General features: G+C 41.9%; 2 protein-coding genes and 1 long non-coding RNA gene across 3 annotated transcripts in view; 1 reads left to right on the plus strand and 2 right to left on the minus strand.

Annotated features, from left to right (window-relative positions):
- Window positions 1–427: 427 nt before the first annotated feature.
- Window positions 428–826, plus strand: LOC108253538. The gene is made up of 3 exons (XR_001809762.2): window positions 428–558; window positions 639–674; window positions 789–826. It is a non-coding gene; the product is annotated as an uncharacterized LOC108253538 (long non-coding RNA).
- Window positions 717–24,346, minus strand: part of LOC103518062 — a gene marked incomplete at its 5' end in the record, with an annotated part of 28,472 nt that continues 4,842 nt past the window's right edge. Inside the window, 1 exon segment of the mRNA XM_008483118.2 lies at window positions 717–1,107. Within this exon segment, the coding sequence (XP_008481340.2) occupies window positions 724–1,107 (384 nt within the window).
- On the minus strand, window positions 6,417–23,700 carry LOC103518061. Its single transcript, XM_008483117.3, has 5 exons — window positions 23,424–23,700; window positions 20,999–21,165; window positions 9,254–9,442; window positions 8,143–8,415; window positions 6,417–6,940 (listed from the first exon to the last, which is right to left on the minus strand). Exons 2-5 carry the CDS (start codon window positions 21,087–21,089, stop codon window positions 6,612–6,614), a joined length of 882 nt encoding a protein of 293 aa, XP_008481339.2. The 5' UTR covers window positions 21,090–21,165; window positions 23,424–23,700; the 3' UTR covers window positions 6,417–6,611.

Below are 24,346 nucleotides of genomic sequence, written 5' to 3' on the forward strand. Positions count from 1 at the left end.
TTGTGTCTGGTGAATGTTTGCTCTTCCCTTGGAATTTGCTTTTACGTGTCTGGCGACATTCTGATGAATGTTAGTTTACGTTTACCCAGCGTCAGCTGGAATTTGTTTTTACGTGTCTGGCGACATTCTGATGAATGTTAGTTTACGTTTACCCAGCGTCAGCTTTGAAAATACCCTTATTGTATTTGATCCTAACACTAACCTCCCCCACTCCCCTTGAAAGCTAGGGCATTCCTGTAAAAATTAGCTAGCAAGATGACGAAATGACATTTGTTTACTGGTAGGTAAATTCCCCGTTTATTTACAAACTCCATGTGCAAAAATAAATTGCAAGCTGTTGGTAATAAAGTCGTATCTACATTGCTATCAGTCATAGTAATCATAGTAACCCATAGGTGGCGGTGTTGTAATATTAATGATAACAAAATGACATTTGTTTACTGGTAGGTAAATTCCCCGTTTATTTACAAACTCCATGTACAAAAATAAATTGCAAGGTGTTGGTAATAAAGTCGTATCTACATTGCTATCAGTCATAGTAATCATAGTAACCCATAGGTGGCGGTGTTGTAATATTAATGATAACATATCTACATTGCTATCAGGCTATCAGTCATAGTAATCATAGTAACCCATAGGTGGCGGTGTTGTAATATTAATGATAACTTCATCAGGTATAGGCTCCGTGATAGCTTTGGTAATAAAGTCATATCTACATTGCTATCAGTCATAGTAATCATAGTAACCCATAGGTGGCGGTGTTGTAATATTAATGATAACTTCATCAGGTATAGGCTCCGTGATAGCAATGGGTACAGGATCATGAACTTCTTCTACACTAGAGTTGAACAGAAAGTGTTTCACGTGTTTGTACGCTCTGTGTATTTTACTCTTCAAGTTACCTTTGAAATGTTTGATTTGGTCTTTGAGAGATAGCTTGTGAGGGCGGGTGGGAACGTAAGCTGTAGGAAAGATAGTAATTCTGTTGAAGATGAGTGGATTGTTAAGTTTATTAATCCAATCCCTGAGGAATGCAAATCTGCCGTGGACCGGTAGTTCAGTGAAGTTATGTTTGTCCAAAATGTATTGGATGTATTCCCGGAATATCTTGGGATCATGTACATAGATGTCCGGATCAATTGAAGTGAATTCTTCTCCAGGTATTTTCGACTTATGAAGGAGGGTTTAAGTACCAACCATTTTTTTTTTTTCGCCCCCTATTAGCCTTTTAGTTTAAGACCGGCCATTCACCGGGTACACCTGACAAGTACGTCTCTTAGGACTAACCTGATAGTGTCTTCTTCTTCTTCTTCTTCTTCTTCTTCTTCTTCTTCTTCTTCTTCTTCTTCTTCTTCTTCTTCTTCTTATTCTTCACCTTTTCCCGCTTATGCGGGGTCGGCGTTTTGAGTCAGTCTTCTCCAGTCCGCTCGGTTATGAACTTCGTTTCCATTCAGTCCTTTTTCTCTCAGGTCTTGATGTACAAAATTCTTCCATCTCTTCTTAGGTCTTCCTCTTCCTCTCCTCCCTGCAACTTGTATCTCTGCAGTCCTCTTCCCAACATAATCTTCTTCTCTTCTTTCAACATGCCCGAACCACCTTAATCTGCTCTCCTGTATTTTCTTTGAGATTTCAGTCACTTTGATTTTATTCCTTATCACTTCGTTCCTGATCCTGTCCAATCTCGTCACTCCACAACTCCATCTCAACATTCTCATCTCTGCCACCTCTAATCTGTGTTCATGTGCTTTCTTCATGGGCCAAGTCTCTGATCCATACATCATCGCTGGTCTGACTACCGTCTTATAGATTTTACTTTTCATTCTGAGGCTCATTCTTCGGTCACACAGTATACCAGACATTCTTTTCCAACTCATCAAACTTTATTCACACAAATTATTTTACACATTAGGTAGTCTATATTACCCTACCTAAATATGTGACATTTGTGACAAACTAGTTAATTATTTTATTTTATCTAAACTTTATTAACACAAATTATTTTACACATTAGGTAGTTTACCCTACCTATGTGACAAACCAGATGGCTAATTATATAATTATTTTATTTTATCTTTTACGTTAGTACCTATTTTCTATTCTAAATTTAAATAAATACTATTTATTCGTTGTTACCAATTTTACCGGAAAATTCTTTCTTACTTTTATTTACGGGACTTTTTATTGGGAACGATTGTTGAGGACTAAGCTCAGAGAATCACTGCTCTGATCCTAGAATACAATTAAAACTTTTTCTAAGGGGTTTGATGGTAGTGCGTCTGCCTCATAAGCGCTAGGCCGCAGGTTCGATTCCCGCTCAGGCGGATTTTATCCTGACCGGATAATGTTCGTTCTCGGAACGGCTGACTTTCTCCTATCCTTTCTTCTCTCTTGACTCTCTTCTTTTTCGTGGCGATAAGACCTTAGCAGTTACGGTTTCCTTTATCAAACCTCTTTAAATAAAAGAATTGTTCTAAGAAAAATTAATAACCCTGGTTGTTAAGATTTCAACTTAAATTCATGGGCCCTGAGTGATCGGTAATATTTTGGTGACTTTACCGAAGATTCGTTCGAACATTTCATAGGGTTCCTTAGTGACCATAGTACCGTGGGTGGGATCCACACTCCCCACCCGTCTACGCCTCGTGTTTCTCACCACATAATCATACAGCTCATCCGATAGGGTGGGGGTGAGGGTGATGTTAGCTAGGGTCGTGCTGGTCGTGGGGGTGCGCGGGAGCATAGACGTGACGATCGGACATTTCCGCCTGGAATCGGGAGAAGTTCGAGTGAGTTCGGTAGTTAAAATAACAATTATATAGTGACGGGGTTGGTTTTTACCCTCCATTTGGAGACAAGCTACCCGCCTTCTCACATTAACCTCACCTAGCCTGAGTGGGGTCGGGAAAAGCCAGCAGGGCGCGATGGCCCTGATGGTCACACACTCACTCACTCCGATGGCATATTAGGGATATGTGAATCCCGTGCCGACCAGACTGCTTGCCTCCAAAGAACTCTATGTTGTGTCAACTCCTCCCAGTCGTTCAGCTCCCATCTGTTGCATAGTCTCTTCATCTCGTTGATCCAGCAGCTACGTGGTCTCCCTGGTAAACGGTTGCCTTGATGTGGTGTGTTGGTGAAGATCTTGGTCACCCATCCTTTTTTATTAAGTTTTATCAAGTGTATAATACCTACTAATCCTACTACCATCTACATAATGGAATAATAGAAACTATAAATGCCCCTCAAGCAAAGAAAATTACGTGCTGTTCCGTGGCTCTAACATCGCATCGGTGGGAGGCTCCCATCTACGAAAATGTGATATTTTAAATATAGGATGCTACGAAAATAAAGTATGGATGAACCCTGTATACCCATGTCTGCAAGTGGGCCCAACGTAAGTAACCACACAAACTATCTCTCCTTTAGTTATTGTTTAAGTCAACATAAGAAACCGGAAACGCACATAGGTAAATCTTAGAGCTGTGAGTGTTCATCTCTTGTTGCTTCATCTCACAGATATCACAACTCCAAGCAACTTAAAATCTCATTAGTTTTACAAAATAATAATTAATGAGTTGAAGAAAAAATAATTTATGAGTTAATGAATGAGTGTGAGCGAGTTAGTGAATTAATGAGTGAGCGAGTTAGTGAATTAATGAAGGACTGCGTAAATAAAGACTCACCACATAGACTCCTCAAAGTCCTCACTGGGCGCGGACTCGCCTCTCTTCTCCCGTTCCAACCCCTCCCTCAATAAAGGCTCCCAAACTTTCGTTTCAATCAGTACTATCAGTAGGTTTTACAAAATAATAATTAATGAGTTGAAAAAAAATAATTTATCAGTTAAAGAATGAATGAGTGTGAGTGAGTGAATGAATTAATGAGTGAGCGAGTTAGTGAATTAATGAAGGACTGCTTAAATAAAGACTCACCACATAGACTCCTCAAAGTCCTCACTGGGCGCGGACTCGCCTCTCTTCTCCCGTTCCAACCCCTCCCTCAATATCTCCGCATCTCTAGCCCTTATCCTGTCCACCTCCGATGAATTCATACCCGGTCCACTGTCAATATAATCATCTACCAACTTCCCCAGTGAGGAGTCAAAATACCCAGGCGCGGACGTCACACTTTCGTACACCTCCCGTTCTGTCGTCGTTGTACGCCGGAGGCGAATGCGCTTCCGCGTGAGAAGGGTATCAGGGTCTTGCGTCCGGCCCTGGGAAATATTGCGGAGGTAGTACTCAAACAGATCCTCGCCTGGGGAGTAGGGAAGGCACGTGATTGGTGGGGTTGGCGGTGGTGTCTCGTAGGAGTCTGTGAAAGTATAGTGTCTCCTCTCCCCGTTGGGGAATAGGATAGTATAGTGAAACCTTCCTTCGTTAGGAGATGGGACAGTACTATTATCTTGAAAGACAGGACTAGTGTGTTCTGGTGAGGGTTTCACTTCCGTAGGATCTTGCGTGGTAAACAGCCTGGGTGTAAACACCTCTGCGGATGCCGTTATGGAGAAGTGTGCCAACAGGTCATGTTTGTTGGCAAAGTAGATCTTCTGTGTCGTTGAACTGGATTCTTTCCGATCCAATCCATCCACAAGACTTTCGTCAAAGGTCGTTTGAACATTGTTGATTCCGGGTTGAACTGGATTCTTTCCGATCCGATCCATCCACAAGACTTTCGTCAAAGGTCGTTTGAACATTGTTGATTCCGTTCTCTGGTGCCAACTGCGGATTCTTGAACACGGGTTCGATCCATCCACAAGACTTTCGTCAAAGGTCGTTTGAACATTGTTGACTCCGTTCTCTGGTGCCAACTGCGGATTCTTGAACACGGGTTCTTTCCCTCTGTCTTCGAAACCACTGTCCTCGTAGGTGTTTTGAACATTCTTGAAGTTCTCATTCTCTTGTGGAACCTCGTGGATCTTCGTTTTCCTGACGGCCTCTCGCCACCGCCTTGCTCTGTCCTCGGAATGACTACACGGGTTCTTTCCTTCTGTCTTCGAAACCACTGTCCTCGTAGGTGTTTTGAACATTCCTGAAGTTCTCATTCTCTTGTGGAACCTCGTGGATCTTCGTTTTCCTGACGGCCTCTCGCCACCGCCTTGCTCTGTCCTCGGAATGACTGTCCCCGGAATTTCTGTTCTTGAAAAGTTTGTCCTCATATATGATTTGACCACGGATTCTATTTTTGTTTCGTACAAACTGGAGATGGTTTCTTCTCTTCTCCCATCTTTGTTTGTCCTCTGCGGATGCTTTCCGTTCCTCTGAGCTGTGTCTGTCTGTGTCTCTTCGTACACGGAGAATGACTGTCGTCGGAATGTCTGTTCTTGAAAAGTTTGTCCTCATATATGATTTGACCACGGATTCTATTATTGTTTCGTACAAACTGGAGATAGTTTCTTCTCTTCTCCCATCTTTGTTTGTCCTCTGCGGATGCTTTCCGTTCCTCTGAGCTGTGTCTGTCTGTGTCTCTTCGTACACGGATTGAATCCTCACGTTCATTTGTGTCCATTTTTTGGAATCCCTCATCACGAACAGCTTCCTGACTTGTGTCTACGCCGTCGGTTATACCCCTCCTGTACCGGATCCCACCTTGACGTACCCCACTCACACTATCTATCACCTGGCGTAGGCTTTCAATTGGATCACCCATTCGAGGGTAATCGTAAACGAAACTTTTGGAATCCCTCATCACGAACAGCTTCCTGACTTGTGTCTACGCCGTCGGTTATACCCCTCCTGTACCGGACCCCACCTTGACGTACCCCACTCACACTATCTATCACCTGGCGTAGGCTTTCAATTGGATCACCCATTCGAGGGGAATCGTAAACGAAATCCAATCTGCGATGTTTCATTTGAGGGCGATTGGCAACTAAATTGAAATTGCGATACTTTATTTCATTGTCTCCGGAGACACTTGACCACTTGTCACTAATCCAACATAGAACTGTGATGGCAAGAACATTGAATTTCATACTGACTCCTCATACCCGCGTGTGTTATTGAACATCTTATCAAATGAGAACTAGCATTGTTTTCAATAAGCTGCGTCCACACTAGGCGACATTGGCGACAGCCTTGTCCACACGTACTACTGCTGTGTGGACATGATGCCGCCGTCAGCTGTGAGTCAACATTGGCGACAGCCTTGTCCACACGTACTACTGCTGTGTGGACATGATGCCGCCGTCAACTGTGAGTCTGTGTGATCGTCTGCTTTAATAGCCTACACCTATTAGTTAATTCTCCTATTAGTTCTGCTCGTTCATGATGTTTCTGAGCCGGCCTAATCAGCTTGGAAGATGTTGCTTTGAAAGCCCTAGGCGCTAGGCGACGCGCGGCGGGATCAATTACTGCCCGACGAATCTTTATCCTGTGGGGATCAGTGATGAAGATATGAATATTACAAAATGCCACTTTTCGATTCAAGTAGGAATCATCTTTATTTACAAAGTACAAAAATACCCATGTAATAGAAATACAATTCTTTCTCGCACACACAGACATCTCACTTCTAAAGCTCCCATAATTATCTTCTCTTTATCTTTAAAATCGAGGTACTTTGTGTTCATTCGGACAAAATCAAAAATCTTCCGCTAAAAGATACAAATACTAAAATTGATGCACGGGCAGCTCATCACTGTTGTAGTCCTTGGGAGTTGTGGTCTGATTCCGAATATGCAGGGCTTCCTTGCGATCACACGGATCGTCTGAATACTGCCAGGATATCTCGAAGCTCACGCAACGCGGCGTGGTAGTCAGCTCCTGGTAGTGGCTGTCGGTGAAATGCAGCAGGAACGGCGTGTAGCGGTTCATCTGCCAGAGTTTCTTCATCTCGGAACTCCCCCAGGTGATGTTCTCCGGGAACAGCTCCCAAGGCCAGATCTCCGTGCTGGGGGGCTTGGGGAACCGGCGTGGGGTGGGGGTTGTGCTGATCAGACCTGTGGGTGGGGAGGACAAACATCAAATTGATTTACAATTTCTTGAACCATCATTTTCGAAGCTTCTTAGGCCAGCCACTCATTATCAGGTACCAGGTCTACCTGATAGTGAATCTGCTCATCAGGTCTACCTGATAGTGAATCTGCTCATCAGGTTTACCTGATAGTGAGTGGCTGGCCCAAGTCACAAAAGATCTAACCAGATCGCAGTGACATAGGGCGTTTATTAACGGAGGACAAACATCAAATTGATTTACAATTTCTTGAACCATCATTTTCGAAGCTTCTTAGACCAGCCACTCATTATCAGGTACCAGGTCTACCTGATAGTAAGTCTGCTCATCAGGTCTACCTGATAGTGAGTATGCTCATCAGGTCTACCTGATAGTGAGTCTGCTCATCAGGTTTACCTGATAGTGAGTGGCTGGCCCAAGTCACAAAAGATCTAACCAGATCGCAGTGACATAGGGCGTTTATTAAAGCCGATGGCCCTACTTATACCAGTACTGGACAAAAATTAAATTGATTTACAATTTCGTGAACCTTCATTTTCGGAAATTCCTAAAGCCCGTCTCAAGGCCCGTTTCCACTTGTGAGTTTTATCCGATTTTTTTTTCTTCCGAATGTCCTTTTTGCTGTAGGCAATGTAGTTTAAATGAGAGTGTTCCAGACGTCGACTATGTGTGAAACAGTATCGCATTCGATTATGCGATTGAAAACATGACTGAACCAATGATATTGTGAGATTTCGCTTTGTGGAGCTAGTGTTTACGTCCAAAGCGGAATCTGATTGGTCAGCAATTTTGACTATAAAAACGTCACATAATCGAATACGATACAGCTTTAGAGCTAACATACCCACTATTTCCTCTAACTTACCCACTATTTCTTCAAACACGAAGCCATAGTTGAGCGTGTACACCAGCGTAGACACGGTACTGGAGGGTGGAGGAAGTGTTTCGAATACGACACAGCTTTAGAGCTAACATACCCACTATTTCCTGTAACTTACCCACTATTTCTTCAAACACGAAGCCATAGTTGAGCGTGTACACCAGCGTAGACACGGTACTGGAGGGTGGAGGAAGTGTTCACGTCCAAAGCGGAATCTGATTGGTTCAGCAATTTTGACTATAAAAAGTCACATAATCGAACACGATACAGCTTTAGAGCTAACTTACCCACTATTTCCTCTAACTTACCCACTATTTCTTCAAACACGAACCCATAGTTGAGCGTGTACACCAGCGTAGACACGGTACTGGAGGGTGGAGGAAGTGTTGTGCTGGTTGTAGTGAAGGTGAACCCATTGTGGAAGCGATGATTGTTAGGTTGGTAGAACTTCTCAACCAGGACATTGCCCGTGATGTTTTTCGCTTTCCTTTGTCTCCGAACTTCGGTGTCTTCGTACATGTAGTCGAACATCTTGGCGAGGTATTTGCGATGTTCGATACAGGCCTCGAGCTCTTCAGAATCTGGAGAAAGCGGACATGGAGTTATTTTTTCGTAAAAGCTTAACCCCTTTAGGGCTGTTTGATTCCTAACTAAGCTCGAAGATCTGAGCGATCTCTCAAGTCCCGGGCCGGGACACGTTTTGAAATCAAACTAACTGGACCCAAATGGATGAGAAAATAGTTAGGTTGGTAGAACTTCTCAACCAGGACATTGCCCGTGATGTTTTTCGCTTTCCTTTGTCTCCGAACTTCGGTGTCCTCGTACATGTAGTCGAACATCTTGGCGAGGTATTTACGATGTTCGATACAGGCTTCGAGCTCTTCAGAATCTGGAGAAAGCGGACATGGAGTTATTTTTTCGTAAAAGCTTAACCCATCCTTTAGGGCTGTTTGATTCCTAACTAAGCTCGAAGATCTGAGCGATATCTCAAGTCCCGGGCCGGGACACGTTTTGAAATCAAACTAACTGGACCCAAATGGATGAGAAAATCTGATTGGTTGGTTTTTAAATTTACATTAGGTGAAATCTCAGCTTGTGTTCCGTGTTCCCAAGAATCCCACGAACTGTTTGTGGTGATATTCTAGAAAACATGTTTGTATTTTGCGTGCGGCATGCTGATGTATTAATTATGCCGGCCAATCACGTTCTGACTGTCTCCTGGGTCTGTAAGACTGTTGGAGCGTGAGTGGCTTTGCTTGCAGAATTCGTGCGCAGTTCAATTGCTAATATCTTACCTACAGGATCCATGCGTCGTTCATTTCTTACCTACAGGATCCATGCGTCGTTCATTTCTTACCTACAGGATCCATGCGTCGTTCATTTCTTACCTACAGGATCCATGCGTCGTTCATTTCTTACCTAAAGGGTCGGGACGGAGTTCAGACCGTTCCACAGATTCCGTCACAGTGACAGCAATATTCTCCCTCAACTCTTTCGCATAGAGACGGTCGAATTTCTCCCTTTCCTTCGCGCGTCGTGCGGACATAACTCTGATGTTTTCCTCCAGGTTCGCTTCGTTCGACCATGGCGGAGTGTGGTAAGGGTGACCTATGATATCGCGGAGTGGGGAGCCACTGGATGGTCCCAAGAGAAGGAGGTGGTATAGCGTTGTGGCGTAGCAGACGCATCTGTAGACCATCGTATGGAATAGGGCGGACGTTTGCTACTAGGGCAGATGTTGTGCCGGTTCATTCATTGCGGTGTTTGTGCGGAACCTTGAATATGGTAGAAAATGCCAGAGGTTTTCTTTTATGTCGCAGACATAAAAAAGACTTTCCAGACTCGAAATATGTACATATCTCTTCATAACTTACGAAATCTCTTGTATGTCCCTTGAATAAATTAATTGCCAACTTTTTGAACTTGTTATACTATATAATTCTCTTAGTTCATAGAGATAAAAGGGACTTGAAAAGTCTGGGACCATTCAATACCTCCCTGGTGTTTGGATGGAAGAGCTCTTCCAGCAGGAGAACCCTACCACTTTAAGAAAGAAAATCTAAAATATGCTAGCAGTAGCCTCTATTCTTTCTTTTGTGTAGGTAGAGTTTGGTTGGGTTTTATTACCAGCCTTATTTACCTATAGGTAGTTAGGTAATGATGTTGTGCCCATCACTTTCTTCACTACTACTGCTACTAGCAGAACTCAATGAAAAACTGCTAGAACTCGACATATCTACCTATTTCTAGAGATCTTACACTTTTCTGAACTTTAATTAAAAAGATAATAATGAAATTCAACAGGTTACAGGAAAAAAATTCGGTCATAGACTAGGTAGGTATACCTAAAAGTAAACACAAAATTAAAATCCTTGAAAAGTGTGTTTACAAAAAACGCTGTAACTCAGCGAAAAAAAAAGTTATCACTGCAGTTCAAACGCTGGAAGATAGAGCGCACCACGTTCTATTCAAAAAACCGTTTTACGCAAAAAAGGGTAAAAATACATATTGCCCTTTTTGCACCCAGCTCCTCAATTGCCAACTTTTTGAACTTGTTATACTATATAATTCTCTTAGTTCATAGAGATAAAAGGGACTTGGAAAGTCTGGGACCATTCAATACCTCCCTGGTGTTTGGATGGAAGAGCTCTTCCAGCAGGAGAACCCTACCACTTTAAGAAAGAAAATCCTAGTTCATAGAGATAAAAGGGACTTGAAAAGTCTGGGACCATTCAATACCTCCCTGGTGTTTGGATGGAAGAGCTCTTCCAGCAGGAGAACCCTACCACTTTAAGAAAGAAAATCTAAAATATGCTAGCAGTAGCCTCTATTCTTTCTTTTGTGTAGGTAGAGTTTGGTTGGTTGGATGTTTGTAGTATTGTCATCTAAAGCTATGTCCACACGTAGTTGACGATCGACCACACCAGGGGTAGGGGGAACTTGAACTTTATAGTAGCTCTTCAAACATCAACGTTTATCCGAAGTTTCAAAGGGTTTTAATATTTTATTTATTTACACGCTATTTATTTGTTTAATATTTTATCAAGTTTCTGTATTCATGCCATTACGAAATTCAACATTTGCGTAGGTATGAGTGTTATGTCAATCTAGAGCGAAGTGTATTTTACCCATAGTTTTATTTTCGTTCAATGTTTAGACACCATTCGGCGAAAGCTAAAGCCGCTACAACAACAACAACAACAACTGGATTCCGGAACCGGTCTTCCTTCTCTCTTCGCTTTCTGGACTATAAGACCTTGAAATTTGCAGTTCCCTCTATTAAACTTCTTGGAAAAAAAACCTAGATACCACATTAGCTATACACCTACATTAGCTACCTACTTCCAAGATGTTTAAATGGTGTCAGGCGTGGTCGGAACACACGTGATGGGGAAAATGGGGACTATGGTTTCAGGCGCGGTTTGTTCCAATGACTGGATTCCGGAACCGGTCTTCTCTCTTCGCTTTCTGGACTATAAGACCTTGAAATTTACAGTTCCCTCTATTAAACTTCTTGGAAAAAAAAACCTAGATACCACATTAGCTATACACCTACATTAGCTATACACCTACATTAGCTACCTACTTCCAAGATGTTTTCAGTTTCTACTAGGGAACTAGGCATGGAAAATAGAAATAGTCAGAAATCACCATAGCAACGAGACCAAGTACTTCTCAAGATAAATAAACAAAAGTCGGACGCTAACATTACGAGTAGAAGACAGATTGTACCTCGATATATACACCAGGGGGAACTTGAACTTTATAGTAGCTCTTCAAACATCAACGTTTATCCGAAGTTTCAAAGGGTTTTAATATTTTATTTATTTACACGCTATTTATTTGTTTAATATTTTATCAAGTTTCTGTATTCATGCCATTACGAAATTCAACATTTGCGTAGGTATGAGTGTTATGTCAATCTAGAGCGAAGTGTATTTTACCCATAGTTTTATTTTCGTTCAATGTTTATTTAAATTAATTGTTATTTATACTTTTTGGGGGCACACTATTAAGGATCAATCCATCTAGCTATCTAGGTGTCCTCCTATTTTAGTCCTATATGAAATGGAAGGTGTAACTCGTACACATGAAAGGTACTAGAATTCAACATGATTCTTTTGAACCCGGAAACTTGTTAAGCTTCCCGGGTCGTCCTGGGGCGTAGACCCAACCATCGTGAGGACCTACTGCTATACAACTACAACAACATGGTTCTTTTGAACGCGGATTTGATTATCAAATGGAGCAGTAACATTCCGACAACTAAACCAAAACCACAGCTTCTTCATAGTCATCGATGATTTTCATTTGTCGTTCCAAAGACAGTGCCAGTTGATCGTGTAAGGACAAATATTTTGTAGTCTCCTTATGAGAGTCGTCAGGGGCCCTACTCTTTCTGGTACCTTCAGTGATACGGTTGACATTTTCAATTTGTTCTCTTGATACTTCTCTGTCACCTGTTGTATTGGGATCACCTGTTGCATGGTGGTCACCTGTTGCATTGGGATCACCTGTTGCATGGTGGTCATCTGTTGCATTGGGGTCACCTGTTGCATTGGGATCACCTGTTACATCTGTTGGTTCATGTGACTCTCTCATTCTTAACGGGGTGGTGTACTCCGTGTTGAATCTCAATTCCAAACCTTCTGGTGTGTACTTGTTCATAGACTTGGCTTTTCTCAATATGGGATCACCTGTTGCATTGGGATCACCTGTTGCATGGTGGTCATCTGTTGTATTGGGATCACCTGTTACATAGAGATCACCTGTTTCATTGGGGTCACCTGTTGCATTGGGATCACCTGTTACATCTGTTGGTTCATGTGACTCTCTCATTCTCAACGGGGTGGTGTACTCCGTGTTGAATCTCAATTCCAAACCTTCTGGTGTGTACTTGTTCATAGACTTGGCTTTTCTCAATATGAATTCCTGACTGTTCTTCGCTGTAACAGAAGAAACAACGGTACTCCTTTTAGTAGATATTCAGAGAAAGGTGCAGCAAATAATTTCAAACACAGAAAGTAGACACTACATTCCTACAAACCGTGGAAGTCAATCCATCCATACTCTATCCTATTCAATTCAATTCAATTCAATTTATTTTATTGTACAAAATTACCCGAGGGTGTTTACAATTTGGCTTAAATCTAAGTATATCTAAACTACATAGAGGGGGGATATATATTTATATAAAAAAAAAAAAAAAGGAGGAAACGACGAAGAAGTTGTCTCATCTGTATTTGAATGATAAACGCATCAGCAACATTCATGTAAGTACAGTGCCAGCCTAGTTAGCTTGGTTGGTAGCGCGTCAGCCTTGTAAGCGCTAAGCCACGGGTTCGATTCCCGCCCGGGGTGGATTTTTTTCTGAACGGATAATGTTCTTTTCCAGAATTGCTAGCTTTCTCCAATCCCGTCTTCTTCTCTCTTCAATTTCGGGACGATAAGACCTCAGCAGTTACAGTTCCCTCTGTCAAACCTCTTAAAAAAAAAGTTACGTCTCTTTTTTTATGATCAATCGATTGACTCACTTGTACATATTTGTAACTGATTTCACTGAATAATTTGCAGGCGGATGTCGCTCAGTTCATCAATGTCAGTACGGTCTACCTGCACAACAATCTACTCACCAGTCTGATCAACATAGGTTCACTCACTAGTCTGACTCACTTGTATTTGCAACGAAATAAAATAAAGGCCATCAGTGGTCTGGAGACACTCACTAAATTGCAAAAGCTGTAAGTATAGACCACGTATGTGTAAGGCTCTTCGCACATAGGAAGCGTAGTCACTTGAAAAACCAAACCTGTGAAAATGATAGCCCGAAGAGAGTCCCGTAAGCGAAAAGTCTATAGTAACACGCTTCCAATGACGCGCCTAACGGTATTCTATAATGACGCAAGTTCGAGTTTCGCCCGGGCCGGATTTTATCCTAAACAGATAAGGTTTGTTATCGGAACGGCTAGCTTTCTCCTATTCTGTATTCGTACTCGAGAGCTACTCCAATGTCCTCAATACTCACGAGGAGTGCACCCCGTATTCCAAGCACAGAGCCGAAAAAACTTCGTCTCTGCCGTGAATCGAACCCAGGAACTCCTAGCCTAAAGTGTTACCGCTACATCGCTCTACAAATGCCTAGGACAATGTTAGGATCCTCCGCTGTACACGAGTCTAACTCGACTTGTAATATCTTCTGCCATGTGCTCTGTATCAGATGGTTATGCCTAGGACAATGTTAGGATCTTCCGCTGTACACGAGTCTAACTCGACTTGTAATATCTTCTGCCATGTGCTCTGTATCAGATGATCATCTCTATAGCCTGCTAGTTCTATAATATGTAGCTTACATTCCCATAGCTCAAACTCCTCAGCATAGTTGGTGAATAGCTCTGTCACGTCATATAGATTACTATTGAGTGACATGATGGCATGTTGAGCAGATACTTGTAGCTCTGGATTATCTGTCGTGTTAGCAATATCCGTGATGGCTGCAAGAATAGCTTTCTGTACTCCAGCCACTTGTAGTAGATCCTGTAACTCATGCATGTAATGACCCATAACCCCTGCCTCCTGACTTCGCATACACATCAGAGCCTTGGCCAGGAACTCAGCTCTCTCCTGTAACTCTACATTGTTACCAGGTGTCTTGGCCATCTTCATGAGGATATCAGCGGCCGCTGCATGGTTGCCATGTCGCTCATGATATTTCCACAGCAGGCCGTTGTGATCGAGTGAGAATTGTGATAGACTTTGACACCGTACCAAGTATTTCTCTAGACTTGGTTTACTGGATTCAATCAGATCATCTGTTAGTCCATTACTTATCATCCAGTCATACACACTAGCATGGAGTAGGATATCAGGACTAGCCAGACATTGTGCTATGATATGATCTATGTGTGCCTTGGCTTCTAGTTTGCTAGGAACCTGGGTCTCTGCGATGGGGAGCTCACAGTACCCCGGGGACCTTGGTATATTAACAGCCGCCATGTTACCAGACTGTCCTGACTTGTACAACTGTTTCAATACATTGGTAATCTCATTATAACAATCCAGACGCTGTGCATAGGCTACAGTATCATCAACACTCTGGTTGAAGTAATAACGTACAGCCATATCAGACGGATCTATCTTCCGAGCAAAGTCTAGACAGATGGATACAATACCATCATAGAACTGACAGGCAGCATACTGACGACACACCTCCTTCAGATTAATACGTGGTATCACCTCCTTGTATAACTTGACAGAGTTCCGTAGATATTGCTCCTTATCTTCCTTACTAATCTTCTTCTTAGCATACATGACCAACTCATTGGCCTTGGCACAAGTGGCATCTTCATTGCGGAATATCTTAGGACACACTTCCCTCAGTTTCAACGTGACAGCATGCACGGGTGTATTATCCACCAGGTAATAGTTGAGCAGATGATTCATCAGAACACTACACACGTCTTGGTTCCCTGGGATACCTATGAGTTGTTGGAATGTCATGGAGCACAGGTGTGACTTCTGTTCATCTGTTAGGAAGGACGCAATGTTAGGGAAGTGATGTTCACACAGGATCCGCCAGAAGCCTAGGATCTGACAGGCTTGTCCTATGAATTGTTTGAGTGCCTCGAGTGACTTCCGTTCCATCAGGTAGACCTCCTGTAGACGTGTCTTATACAGGGTGTTATCATCCACTATAGTGATATCCTTCACTACACTACTGGGTGGTAGTATACTCGAGTTATTCTCCAGGAAGCAGCTGACGGCTTGAAGGTGACTACACACGGTGCTCACTTCCAGTAGAGATACCGAAGTGTCTAGCTCTCCTACCCCGACCTCTCTCACCACACGCCTCGTCCACAAGGGTCTTAGTATACGCGATACATAGAGGTAGAGACCATTGTGTTTGGCGGAGAACACGGTGTCTTGCTGTGGCTGTTGTGTTGTGGAGAGGAAGGTAGCACCTGGCTGTACAGGGCCGATTACAGCGAAAACTTAGGGGTAAGTTTTTAGATTCAAGCGAAAACTCAGGAAACCCTGGTAGCTACAAAAGGGCGTCAAATTTTTGCTACCTTCAGCGGTATAATGGTTAGCGTGGTGACTTGGGATCTTCTTTAGGATATAAGAGTGAAGTGAATAAAAGGCGGGGTACAAAATATTCCTATCTTTTTTGGGGTGGGATGGAGTTTTGTTTATTTTTTGTGGGTACTTGATTTATTTTGGGAGGAACGACTTGGCGGGGTCTTTTTTATGCCACGAAGTGGTATTTTTTGGGGGGGATCTCAAACTTTTTGCAGAAATAAGAGTTATCTTAATCGGGAAAGTACATTTTATTTACGATAATTCTGATATTGTCAACTCTCTTTAATGTAATTTTATACAACGCAAAAGAATTTCGAAGATTAGTTTGGGGGCCCAACCGATTTTTCCGAGACTTCTAGGGACCCGTTTTTTAAGCGAGTTCCACAGATCACTCAACCAGTCTGTTTCTTGTTTATTTTCAGATATCAAGTACGGCCTCCGCGGAAGTAAACCTCGCAGTAAATTCACAAAACCCAAAAACCCATCAGTAGAACATCCCCCTGATATGACTCAACCTGGGGATGAAGCACTGGGTATATCAAGCAACCACAGAATAGAAGACTGAATCTCAAATCTATATCATTAACGAATTTTTGTATTTCTCACGAAATCATTAACGAATTTTTGTATTTTTCGATTCTTTTTTCTTTTATTATAACGAAGACGGTAAAATTTTAGTTATGTGTGTGGAACATCACTAGTCAGAAGGTACAAAATAGGTTTTTATTTTTATTTATTATTATTATTATTTTTTTTTTTTAGGAGATTTGGTAATTCTGTTGAAGATGAGTGGATTGTTAAGTTTATTAATCCAATTCCTGAGGAACGCAAATCTGCCGTGGACCGGTAGTTCAGTGAAGTTATGTTTGTCCAAAATGTATTGGATATATTCCCGGAATATCTTGGTGTTGCCTTTGAACACATCTTCTATTTCTTTGGGCTGAGTCAGCCAGAATGGAATGATGTGAGAAAATCGAAGATGGTAATTCTGTTGAAGATGAGTGGATTGTTAAGTTTATTAATCCAATTCCTGAGGAATGCAAATCTGCCGTGGACCGGTAGTTCAGTGAAGTTATGTTTGTCCAAAATGTATTGGATGTATTCCCGGAATATCTTGGTGTTGCCTTTGAACACATCTTCTATTTCTTTGGGCTGAGTCAGCCAGAATGGAATGATGTGAGAAAATCTTCTGCATTCAGTGGTTGATTTATATTGGTGAGCATATTGCCTGTCATCTTTATTGAAATACGAAATTGAAGTCATCTGCTTCTTACCCACTTCCATGTTTAACTTTACTGACATGTTCCTCACATTGTGTAAATATTTGGCGTATAGAATTTTCGGATCATTTTGGTCAAAGACGGATTCTTCAAACCAAGGTCTGTGAGTTTCTGTGTTCGTAGGCTTCTGTGTAAAGGTAGTTCTAGTTAGATTTAGACGTTTCATGATTTTTGCATGGACAAGGTCTATGTGAGCTCTACTGATATTAGGACCAATATCACCATGTTCGTGTCTCAATTCCATTCTTATGATTTCGTCAAACTTCTTTTTGTCGTACCTTTCTAATGATGTATAATCATATTTTTCAGGATTCTTTAGTGTAACGTCCTCTTTGTTATTGATAGCAACTTGAGTTGTTTGAGAATAAGAGTGTTTCAAGTCCGAATTCTGTTCAGAATCTGGAGGATTGGTGATTTTGAAAGACTGGACATTGTCCAATAATTCATAATCTCTAATTCCATTCTTATGATTTCGTCAAACTTCTTTTTGTCGTACCTTTCTAATGATGCATAATCATATTTTTCAGAATTCTTTAGTGTAACGTCCTCTTTGTTATTGATAGCAACTTGAGTTGTTTGATAATAAGAGTGTTTCAAGTCCGAATTCTGTTCAGAATCTGGAGGATTGGTGATTTTGAAAGACTGGACATTGTCCAATAATTCATAATCGTTCCATTCTGATGATTTCGTCAAACTTCTTTTTATCGTACCTTTCTAATGATGCATAATCATATTTTTTAGGATTCTTTAGTGTAACGTCCTCTTTGTTATTGATAGCAACTTGAGTTGTTTGATAATAAGAGTGTTTCAAATCCGAATTCTGTTCAGAATCTGGAGGATTGGTGATTTTGAAAGACTGGACATTGTCCAATAATTCATAATCAGGACCTCTGTCATCGTCGTCGCTATCTGTTGGTCTCGTAAAATCAACTTTACCCTCCGTGACTTCAGTTGTGTTTCTCTTTGGAAACATTGTGGAGATTGGTGTTATATTATTATTCATCACAACTAAAGTATTTGTATAATAGCTTGGTGTAGTGAGGTGCTCAAAAAGGTGTTCGTTTTCTTCATAGTAATCATGAAGAACTTTTTCCTTTCGCAACGCTCTCATCTCAATGTACAATCTCTGAATCTCTCGGTCTGTATTGTTCAAATGGGTTTTTATATCTTTGTATTGGTTATCCAGTGCTCTCTTTAACTGCACATATTCTGCATATTTTTCAGGATTCATACGCTCTCTTGAACCTCCCAATCCTCCCACTATTTCTCCTCGCTTTCTAATGTTTTCCAAATGCATTTCTATTGCTGCTGGCATAGGCATTTGTTCAATCATATTGGAAACATCTTCGTTGCTAGTCAGTTTGCTTTGTTCTGTGTTCAATGTACTTTGTTCTGTTTGTAGCTCACGTTTTGTGGAAGCGTTTGCAACTGGCTCGGTATATTTTTCTTTGAGGGTTTTCACTAGATTTTCATAATATTTCTTTTCATAGTCCGCCATTGTGCTGAGGGATCTTTTTTTGTCATAAATACTTGTGCTATTCAAAATGACTTCAACGGGAGACGTTACAAACACATTCCAAAAGTTATCTGGTCCTGGAAACAAGGGGTTTGCTGTCTCAGCACTTTCATTTCTACTTTCATTTTCACTCATCATGTTACTGTCGTTTGACTTTTCCGTTGTCACTTGCTTTTCACTCTTATCATAGTTTGCATCATTTGTGTTTGGAATACTCCTCTTTTCTATTCTATTTGGTTCGTTATTTAGTTTCGTAGTTACATCCGGCGCATAATGATTTCTCTGCTGATTCATACATTTGTTAATGAAATCTACTCGATCTGCTAATGATATGGTGGATTGTTCTTCCTCTTCTTCTCCATGACTACCTTTCCGTTCATATTGGTATCTCAGATGATCAGTGTTCAGTGTTCTCTCATCATGTTGGTAATAGGTTACCGGGTTGTCTCTGTTGGCTTCATCCATAATATTCTGTAATGAGGCTGCTATTCTCTCATGTCGCGCTATCTCTTCACTGAGACTTCGTAGTCTTTTCAGACTCGCGTACTTGTTTAGATAGTTATTCATGTTTTTTGACAAATGATGAGTGACGTTATCATTATAAAACTCATGCACTGTAGTTGACTCTTCTTCTTGTTCGGTAGCTTGTTGAGCTTCTAACGTTTTGTTGGCTTTCACAGCTTCTTCATAGTCATCGATGATTTTCATTTGTCGTTCCAAAGACAGTGCCAGTTGATCGTGTAAGGACAAATATTTTGTAGTCTCCTTATGAGAGTCGTCAGGGGCCCTACTCTTTCTGGTACCTTCAGTGATATCAATTTGTTCTCTTGATACTTCTCTGTCACCTGTTGTATTAAGATCACCTGTTGCATTAGGATCACCTGTTACATAGAGATCACCTGTTGCATTGGGATCACCTGTTTCATTGGGGTCACCTGTTGCATTGGGATCACCTGTTACATCTGTTGGTTCATGTGACTCTCTTATTCTTAACGGGGTGGTGTACTCCGTGTTGAATCTCAATTCCAAACCTTCTGGTGTGTACTTGTTCATAGACTTGGCTTTTCTCAATATGAATTCCTGACTGTTCTTCGCTGTAACAGAAGAAACAACGGTACTCCTTTTAGAAGATATTCAGAGGAAGGTGCAGCAAATAATGTCAAACACAGAAAGTAGACACTACATTCCTACAAACAGTGCAAGTCAATCCATCCATACTCTATCCTACCTACTTCATTCAATTCAATTTGCCCAGGGCAATCTCTACCGGATTTTTTACGGTTTTTATCGTGAATTCTGATATTTTGTGACGTCAGAGGGGAATGAGGCTGTTTCTGAATTTCAGATCTAAAAAATAGACTTGGCACATTTTGTTTCCATTTTCTATTTCTGGAACAGCCTCGTTTTCCTCTGTAAACCTGACGTCACGAAATATTACAATTCACGAAAAAAAAAACGTAAAAAAATCCATTGGACACAGCTCAAGAGTAGCACGAATAAGACACACTTGGTCAGAACCAGTAGAAGTAGGACGGATAAAAGGATAAGACACTTACCCATGACCGAGTACGGATGAATCCTGGTCGGCCGGACGGATAGACTTGGCACATTTTGTTTCCATTTTCTATTTCTGGAACAGCCTCCTTTTCCTCTGTAAACCTGACGTCACGAAATATTACAATTCACGAAAAAAACCGTAAACAAATCCATTGGACACAGCTCAAGAGTAGCACGAATAAGACACACTTGGCCATGACCGATATTTCCCCCTTGGTCAGAACCAGTAGAAGTAGGACGGATAAAAGGATAAGACACTTACCCATGACCGAGTACGGATGAATCCTGGTCGGCCGGACGCCCTTGGATTTCTTGTTGGCTTTGATCTTCCAGTTCTCGTTGTCCACATAGAAGTCATCCTCCGCCGAGTCCGGCTCAAGTAACACCACGGGCGTCGTCACCAAATTGTCCGGAATGGACATGTTCTTCTCGCGGAACATGTCCTTGAGGATCTCCAGTTTCGCCATGTTGGAGGGCAGGAGGGAGCACACAGTCTTGTTGTACACGGAGCCATCGGGTTTGTAGCATGTCACCGTTAGTGCCACGGACACGTTCAGGATTACTCTGGTGAGATAGCACGACACCATGACTGCCAGCGGGCCATCTTGATAGCGAGGACGCGCTGTTATCACGAGACAATCGCCCGGGTCGGACTGTGAACTGAGGACTAGGAGGAGGTGGCCACTGCGCAGTCACCGTGTTGCCGTGATGGGAGGGGAATGGTGTCAGGGTGACCTATGATATCGCGGAGTGGGGAGCCACTAGATGGTCCCAAGAGAAGGAGGTGGCATAGCGTTGCGGCGTAGCAGACGCATCTGTAGACCATCGTATGGAATAGGGCGGACGTTTGCTACTAGGGCAGATGTTGTGCCGGTTCATTCATTGCGGTGTTTGTGCGGAACCTTGAATATGGTAGAAAATGCCAGAGGTTTTCTTTTATGTCGGCTATCAGGCTATGGTTTCAGGCGCGGTTTGTTACCTTACACTGAGAAAAAAGCTAGGGTGCCAGAAGCCCAATCCAATGACTGGATTCCGGCGGTCTGGCTAGGGGACGTTAAACAGAGAGTAGACTAGCGTCTGGCTGTGGGACTATAAACAGGGAGGAGAACAGCTAACCCTAACCTAAGGGGTTTGATGGTAGTGCGTCTGCCTCATAAGCGCTAGGCCGCAGGTTCGATTCCCGCTCAGGCGGATTTTATCCTGACCGGATAATGTTCGTTCTCGGAACGGCTGACTTTCTCCTATCCTTTCTTCTCTCTTGACTCTCTTCTTTTTCGTGGCGATAAGACCTTAGCAGTTACGGTTTCCTTTATCAAACCTCTTTAAATAAAAGAATTGTTCTAAGAAAAATTAATAACCAAAAATTAGAAGAGCAATATTTTATCGTGTCAACTTCACCAACTTCACCAGAAAAGTTTTTGGACCTTAGCAGTTACGGTTTCCTTTATCAAACCTCTTTAAATAAAATAATTGTTCTAAGAAAAATCAATAACCTCTGGTTGTTAAGATTTCAACTTAAATTCATGGGCCCTGAGTGATCGGTAATATTTTGGTGACTTTACCGAAGATTCGTTCGAACATTTATGAGAAAATCTGATTGGTTGATTTTTAAATTTACATTAGGTGAAATCTCAGCTTGTGTTCTGTGTTCCCAAGAATCCCACGAACTGTTTGTGGTGATATTCTAGAAAACATGTTTGTATTTTGCGTGCGGTATGCTGATGTATTAATTATGCCGGCCAATCACGTTTCGACTGTCTCCTGGGTCTGTCAGACTGTTGGACGTGTGTGGCGGAATAAGCTAACATGTTTGTATTTTGCGTGCGGCATGCTGATGTATTAATTATGCCGGCCAATCACGTTTCGACTGTCTCCTGGGTCTGTCATACTGTTGGAACGTGTGTGGCGGAATAAGCTCTGCAGAATTCGTGCGCACTTCAATTGCTAATATCCCACCTACAGGATCCATGCGTCGTTCATTTCTTACCTACAGGATCCATGCGTCGTTCATTTCTTACCTACAGGATCCATGCGTCGTTCATGGAATAAGCTTTCGTCTTCAGATCGTCTGAGAGATCTAGGTCGGAAGCCACCCGGCGGTCTGTCAGAGAGTCGGAGCGTGAGTGGCCTTGCTTGCAGAATTCGTGCGCAGTTCAATTGCTAATATCTTACCTACAGGATCCATGCGTCGTCCATTTCTTACCTAAAGGGTCGGGACGGAGTTCAGACCGTTCCACAGATTCCGTCACAGTGACAGCAATATTCTCCCTCAACTCTTTCGCATAGAGACGGTCGAATTTCTCCCTTTCCTTCGCGCGTCGTGCGGACATAACTCTGATGTTTTCCTCCAGGTTCGCTTCGTTCGACCATGGCGGAGTGTGGTACGGGTGACCTATGATATCGCGGAGTGGGGAGCCACTGGATGGTCCCAAGAGAAGGAGGTGGTATAGCGTTGTGGCGTAGCAGACGCATCTGTAGACCATCGTATGGAATAGGGCGGACGTTTGCTACTTGGGCAGATGTTGTGCCGGTTCATTCATTGCGGTGTTTGTGCGGAACCTTGAATATGGTAGAAAATGCCAGAGGTTTTCTTTTATGTCGCAGACATAAAAAAGACTTTCCAGACTCGAAATATGTACATATCTCTTCATAACTTACGAAATCTCTTGTATGTCCCTTGAATAAATTAATTGAGGAGCTGGGTGCAAAAAGGGCAATAAATGAAAATCATCAAACTGAGATATTTAACTTTAAAGTTTTCAAGTGTAATTTTCTATCTCTTCATAACTTACGATATCTCTTGTATGTCCCTTGAATAAATTAATTGCCAACTTTTTGAACTTGTTATACTATATAATTCTCTTAGTTCATAGAGATAAAAGGGACATGAAAAGTCTGAGACCATTCAATACCTCCTTGGTGTTTGGATGGAAGAGCTCTTCCAGCAGGAGAACCCTACCACTTCAAGAAAGAAAATCTAAAATATGCTAGCAGTAGCCTCTATTCTTTCTTTTGTGTAGGTAGAGTTTGGTTGGATGTTTGTAGTATTGTCATCTAAAGCTATGTCCACACGTAGTTGACGATCGACCATCGCTCGATGATCAATCGACGACCGTCGACTATGTGTGGACAGGTGGACACAGCTTAAAAATCTACTCACTGTATTTCCTGCATTTTCAGCACGGTTTCCAATGTACCAGGTCTATTTTCCGGTGGGGATGCCCTTGGAACTTTTGAAATATGCTGAAAACTTTTTTGCAGTTTACAAAGTCACGTATCTTGTTCGTTATTACTTATTTCATATGGAAACTCAGAACTAAGAAGAATTACTTTGTAAACTACATGATTTTGATTCGCGTCTGAATTACTACTGAGGTGTTGATGAGAAATGTTCTCTGGCATTTGCGTCTACTTGATTAATTTTCTCTTTAATTGCATAGTAAGAAAAATCAGTTCCTTCTACTTGTTATTCATAAAAAAAAAACCCTACGGTTGTATTGATGTCTTATCATTACTCATGTCATTCACGTTCTTGTGTCTGGTGAATGTTTGCTCTTCCCTTGGAATTTGCTTTTACGTGTCTGGCGACATTCTGATGAATGTTAGTTTACGTTTACCCAGCGTCAGCCTTGAAAATACCCTTATTGTATTTGATCCTAACACTAACCTCCCCCACTCCCCTTGAAAGCTAGGGCATTCCTGTAAAAATTAGCTAGCAAGATGACAAAATGACATTTGTTTACTGGTAGGTAAATTCCCCGTTTATTTACAAACTCCATGTACAAAAATAAATTGCAAGGTTTTGGTAATAAAGTCATATCTACATTGCTATCAGTCATAGTAATCATAGTAACCCATAGGTGGCGGTGTTGTAATATTAATGATAACTTCATCAGGTATAGGCTCCGTGATAGCAATGGGTACAGGATCATGAACTTCTTCTACACTAGAGTTGAACAGAAAGTGTTTCACGTGTTTGTACGCTCTGTGTATTTTACTCTTCAAGTTACCTTTGAAATGTTTGATTTGGTCTTTGAGAGATAGCTTGTGAGGGCGGGTGGGAACGTAAGCTGTAGGAAAGAT

Source organism: Diaphorina citri, unplaced genomic scaffold (assembly GCF_000475195.1).
Source record: "Diaphorina citri unplaced genomic scaffold, Diaci psyllid genome assembly version 1.1 scaffold2061, whole genome shotgun sequence".
Lineage (NCBI taxonomy): Eukaryota > Metazoa > Arthropoda > Insecta > Hemiptera > Psyllidae > Diaphorina > Diaphorina citri.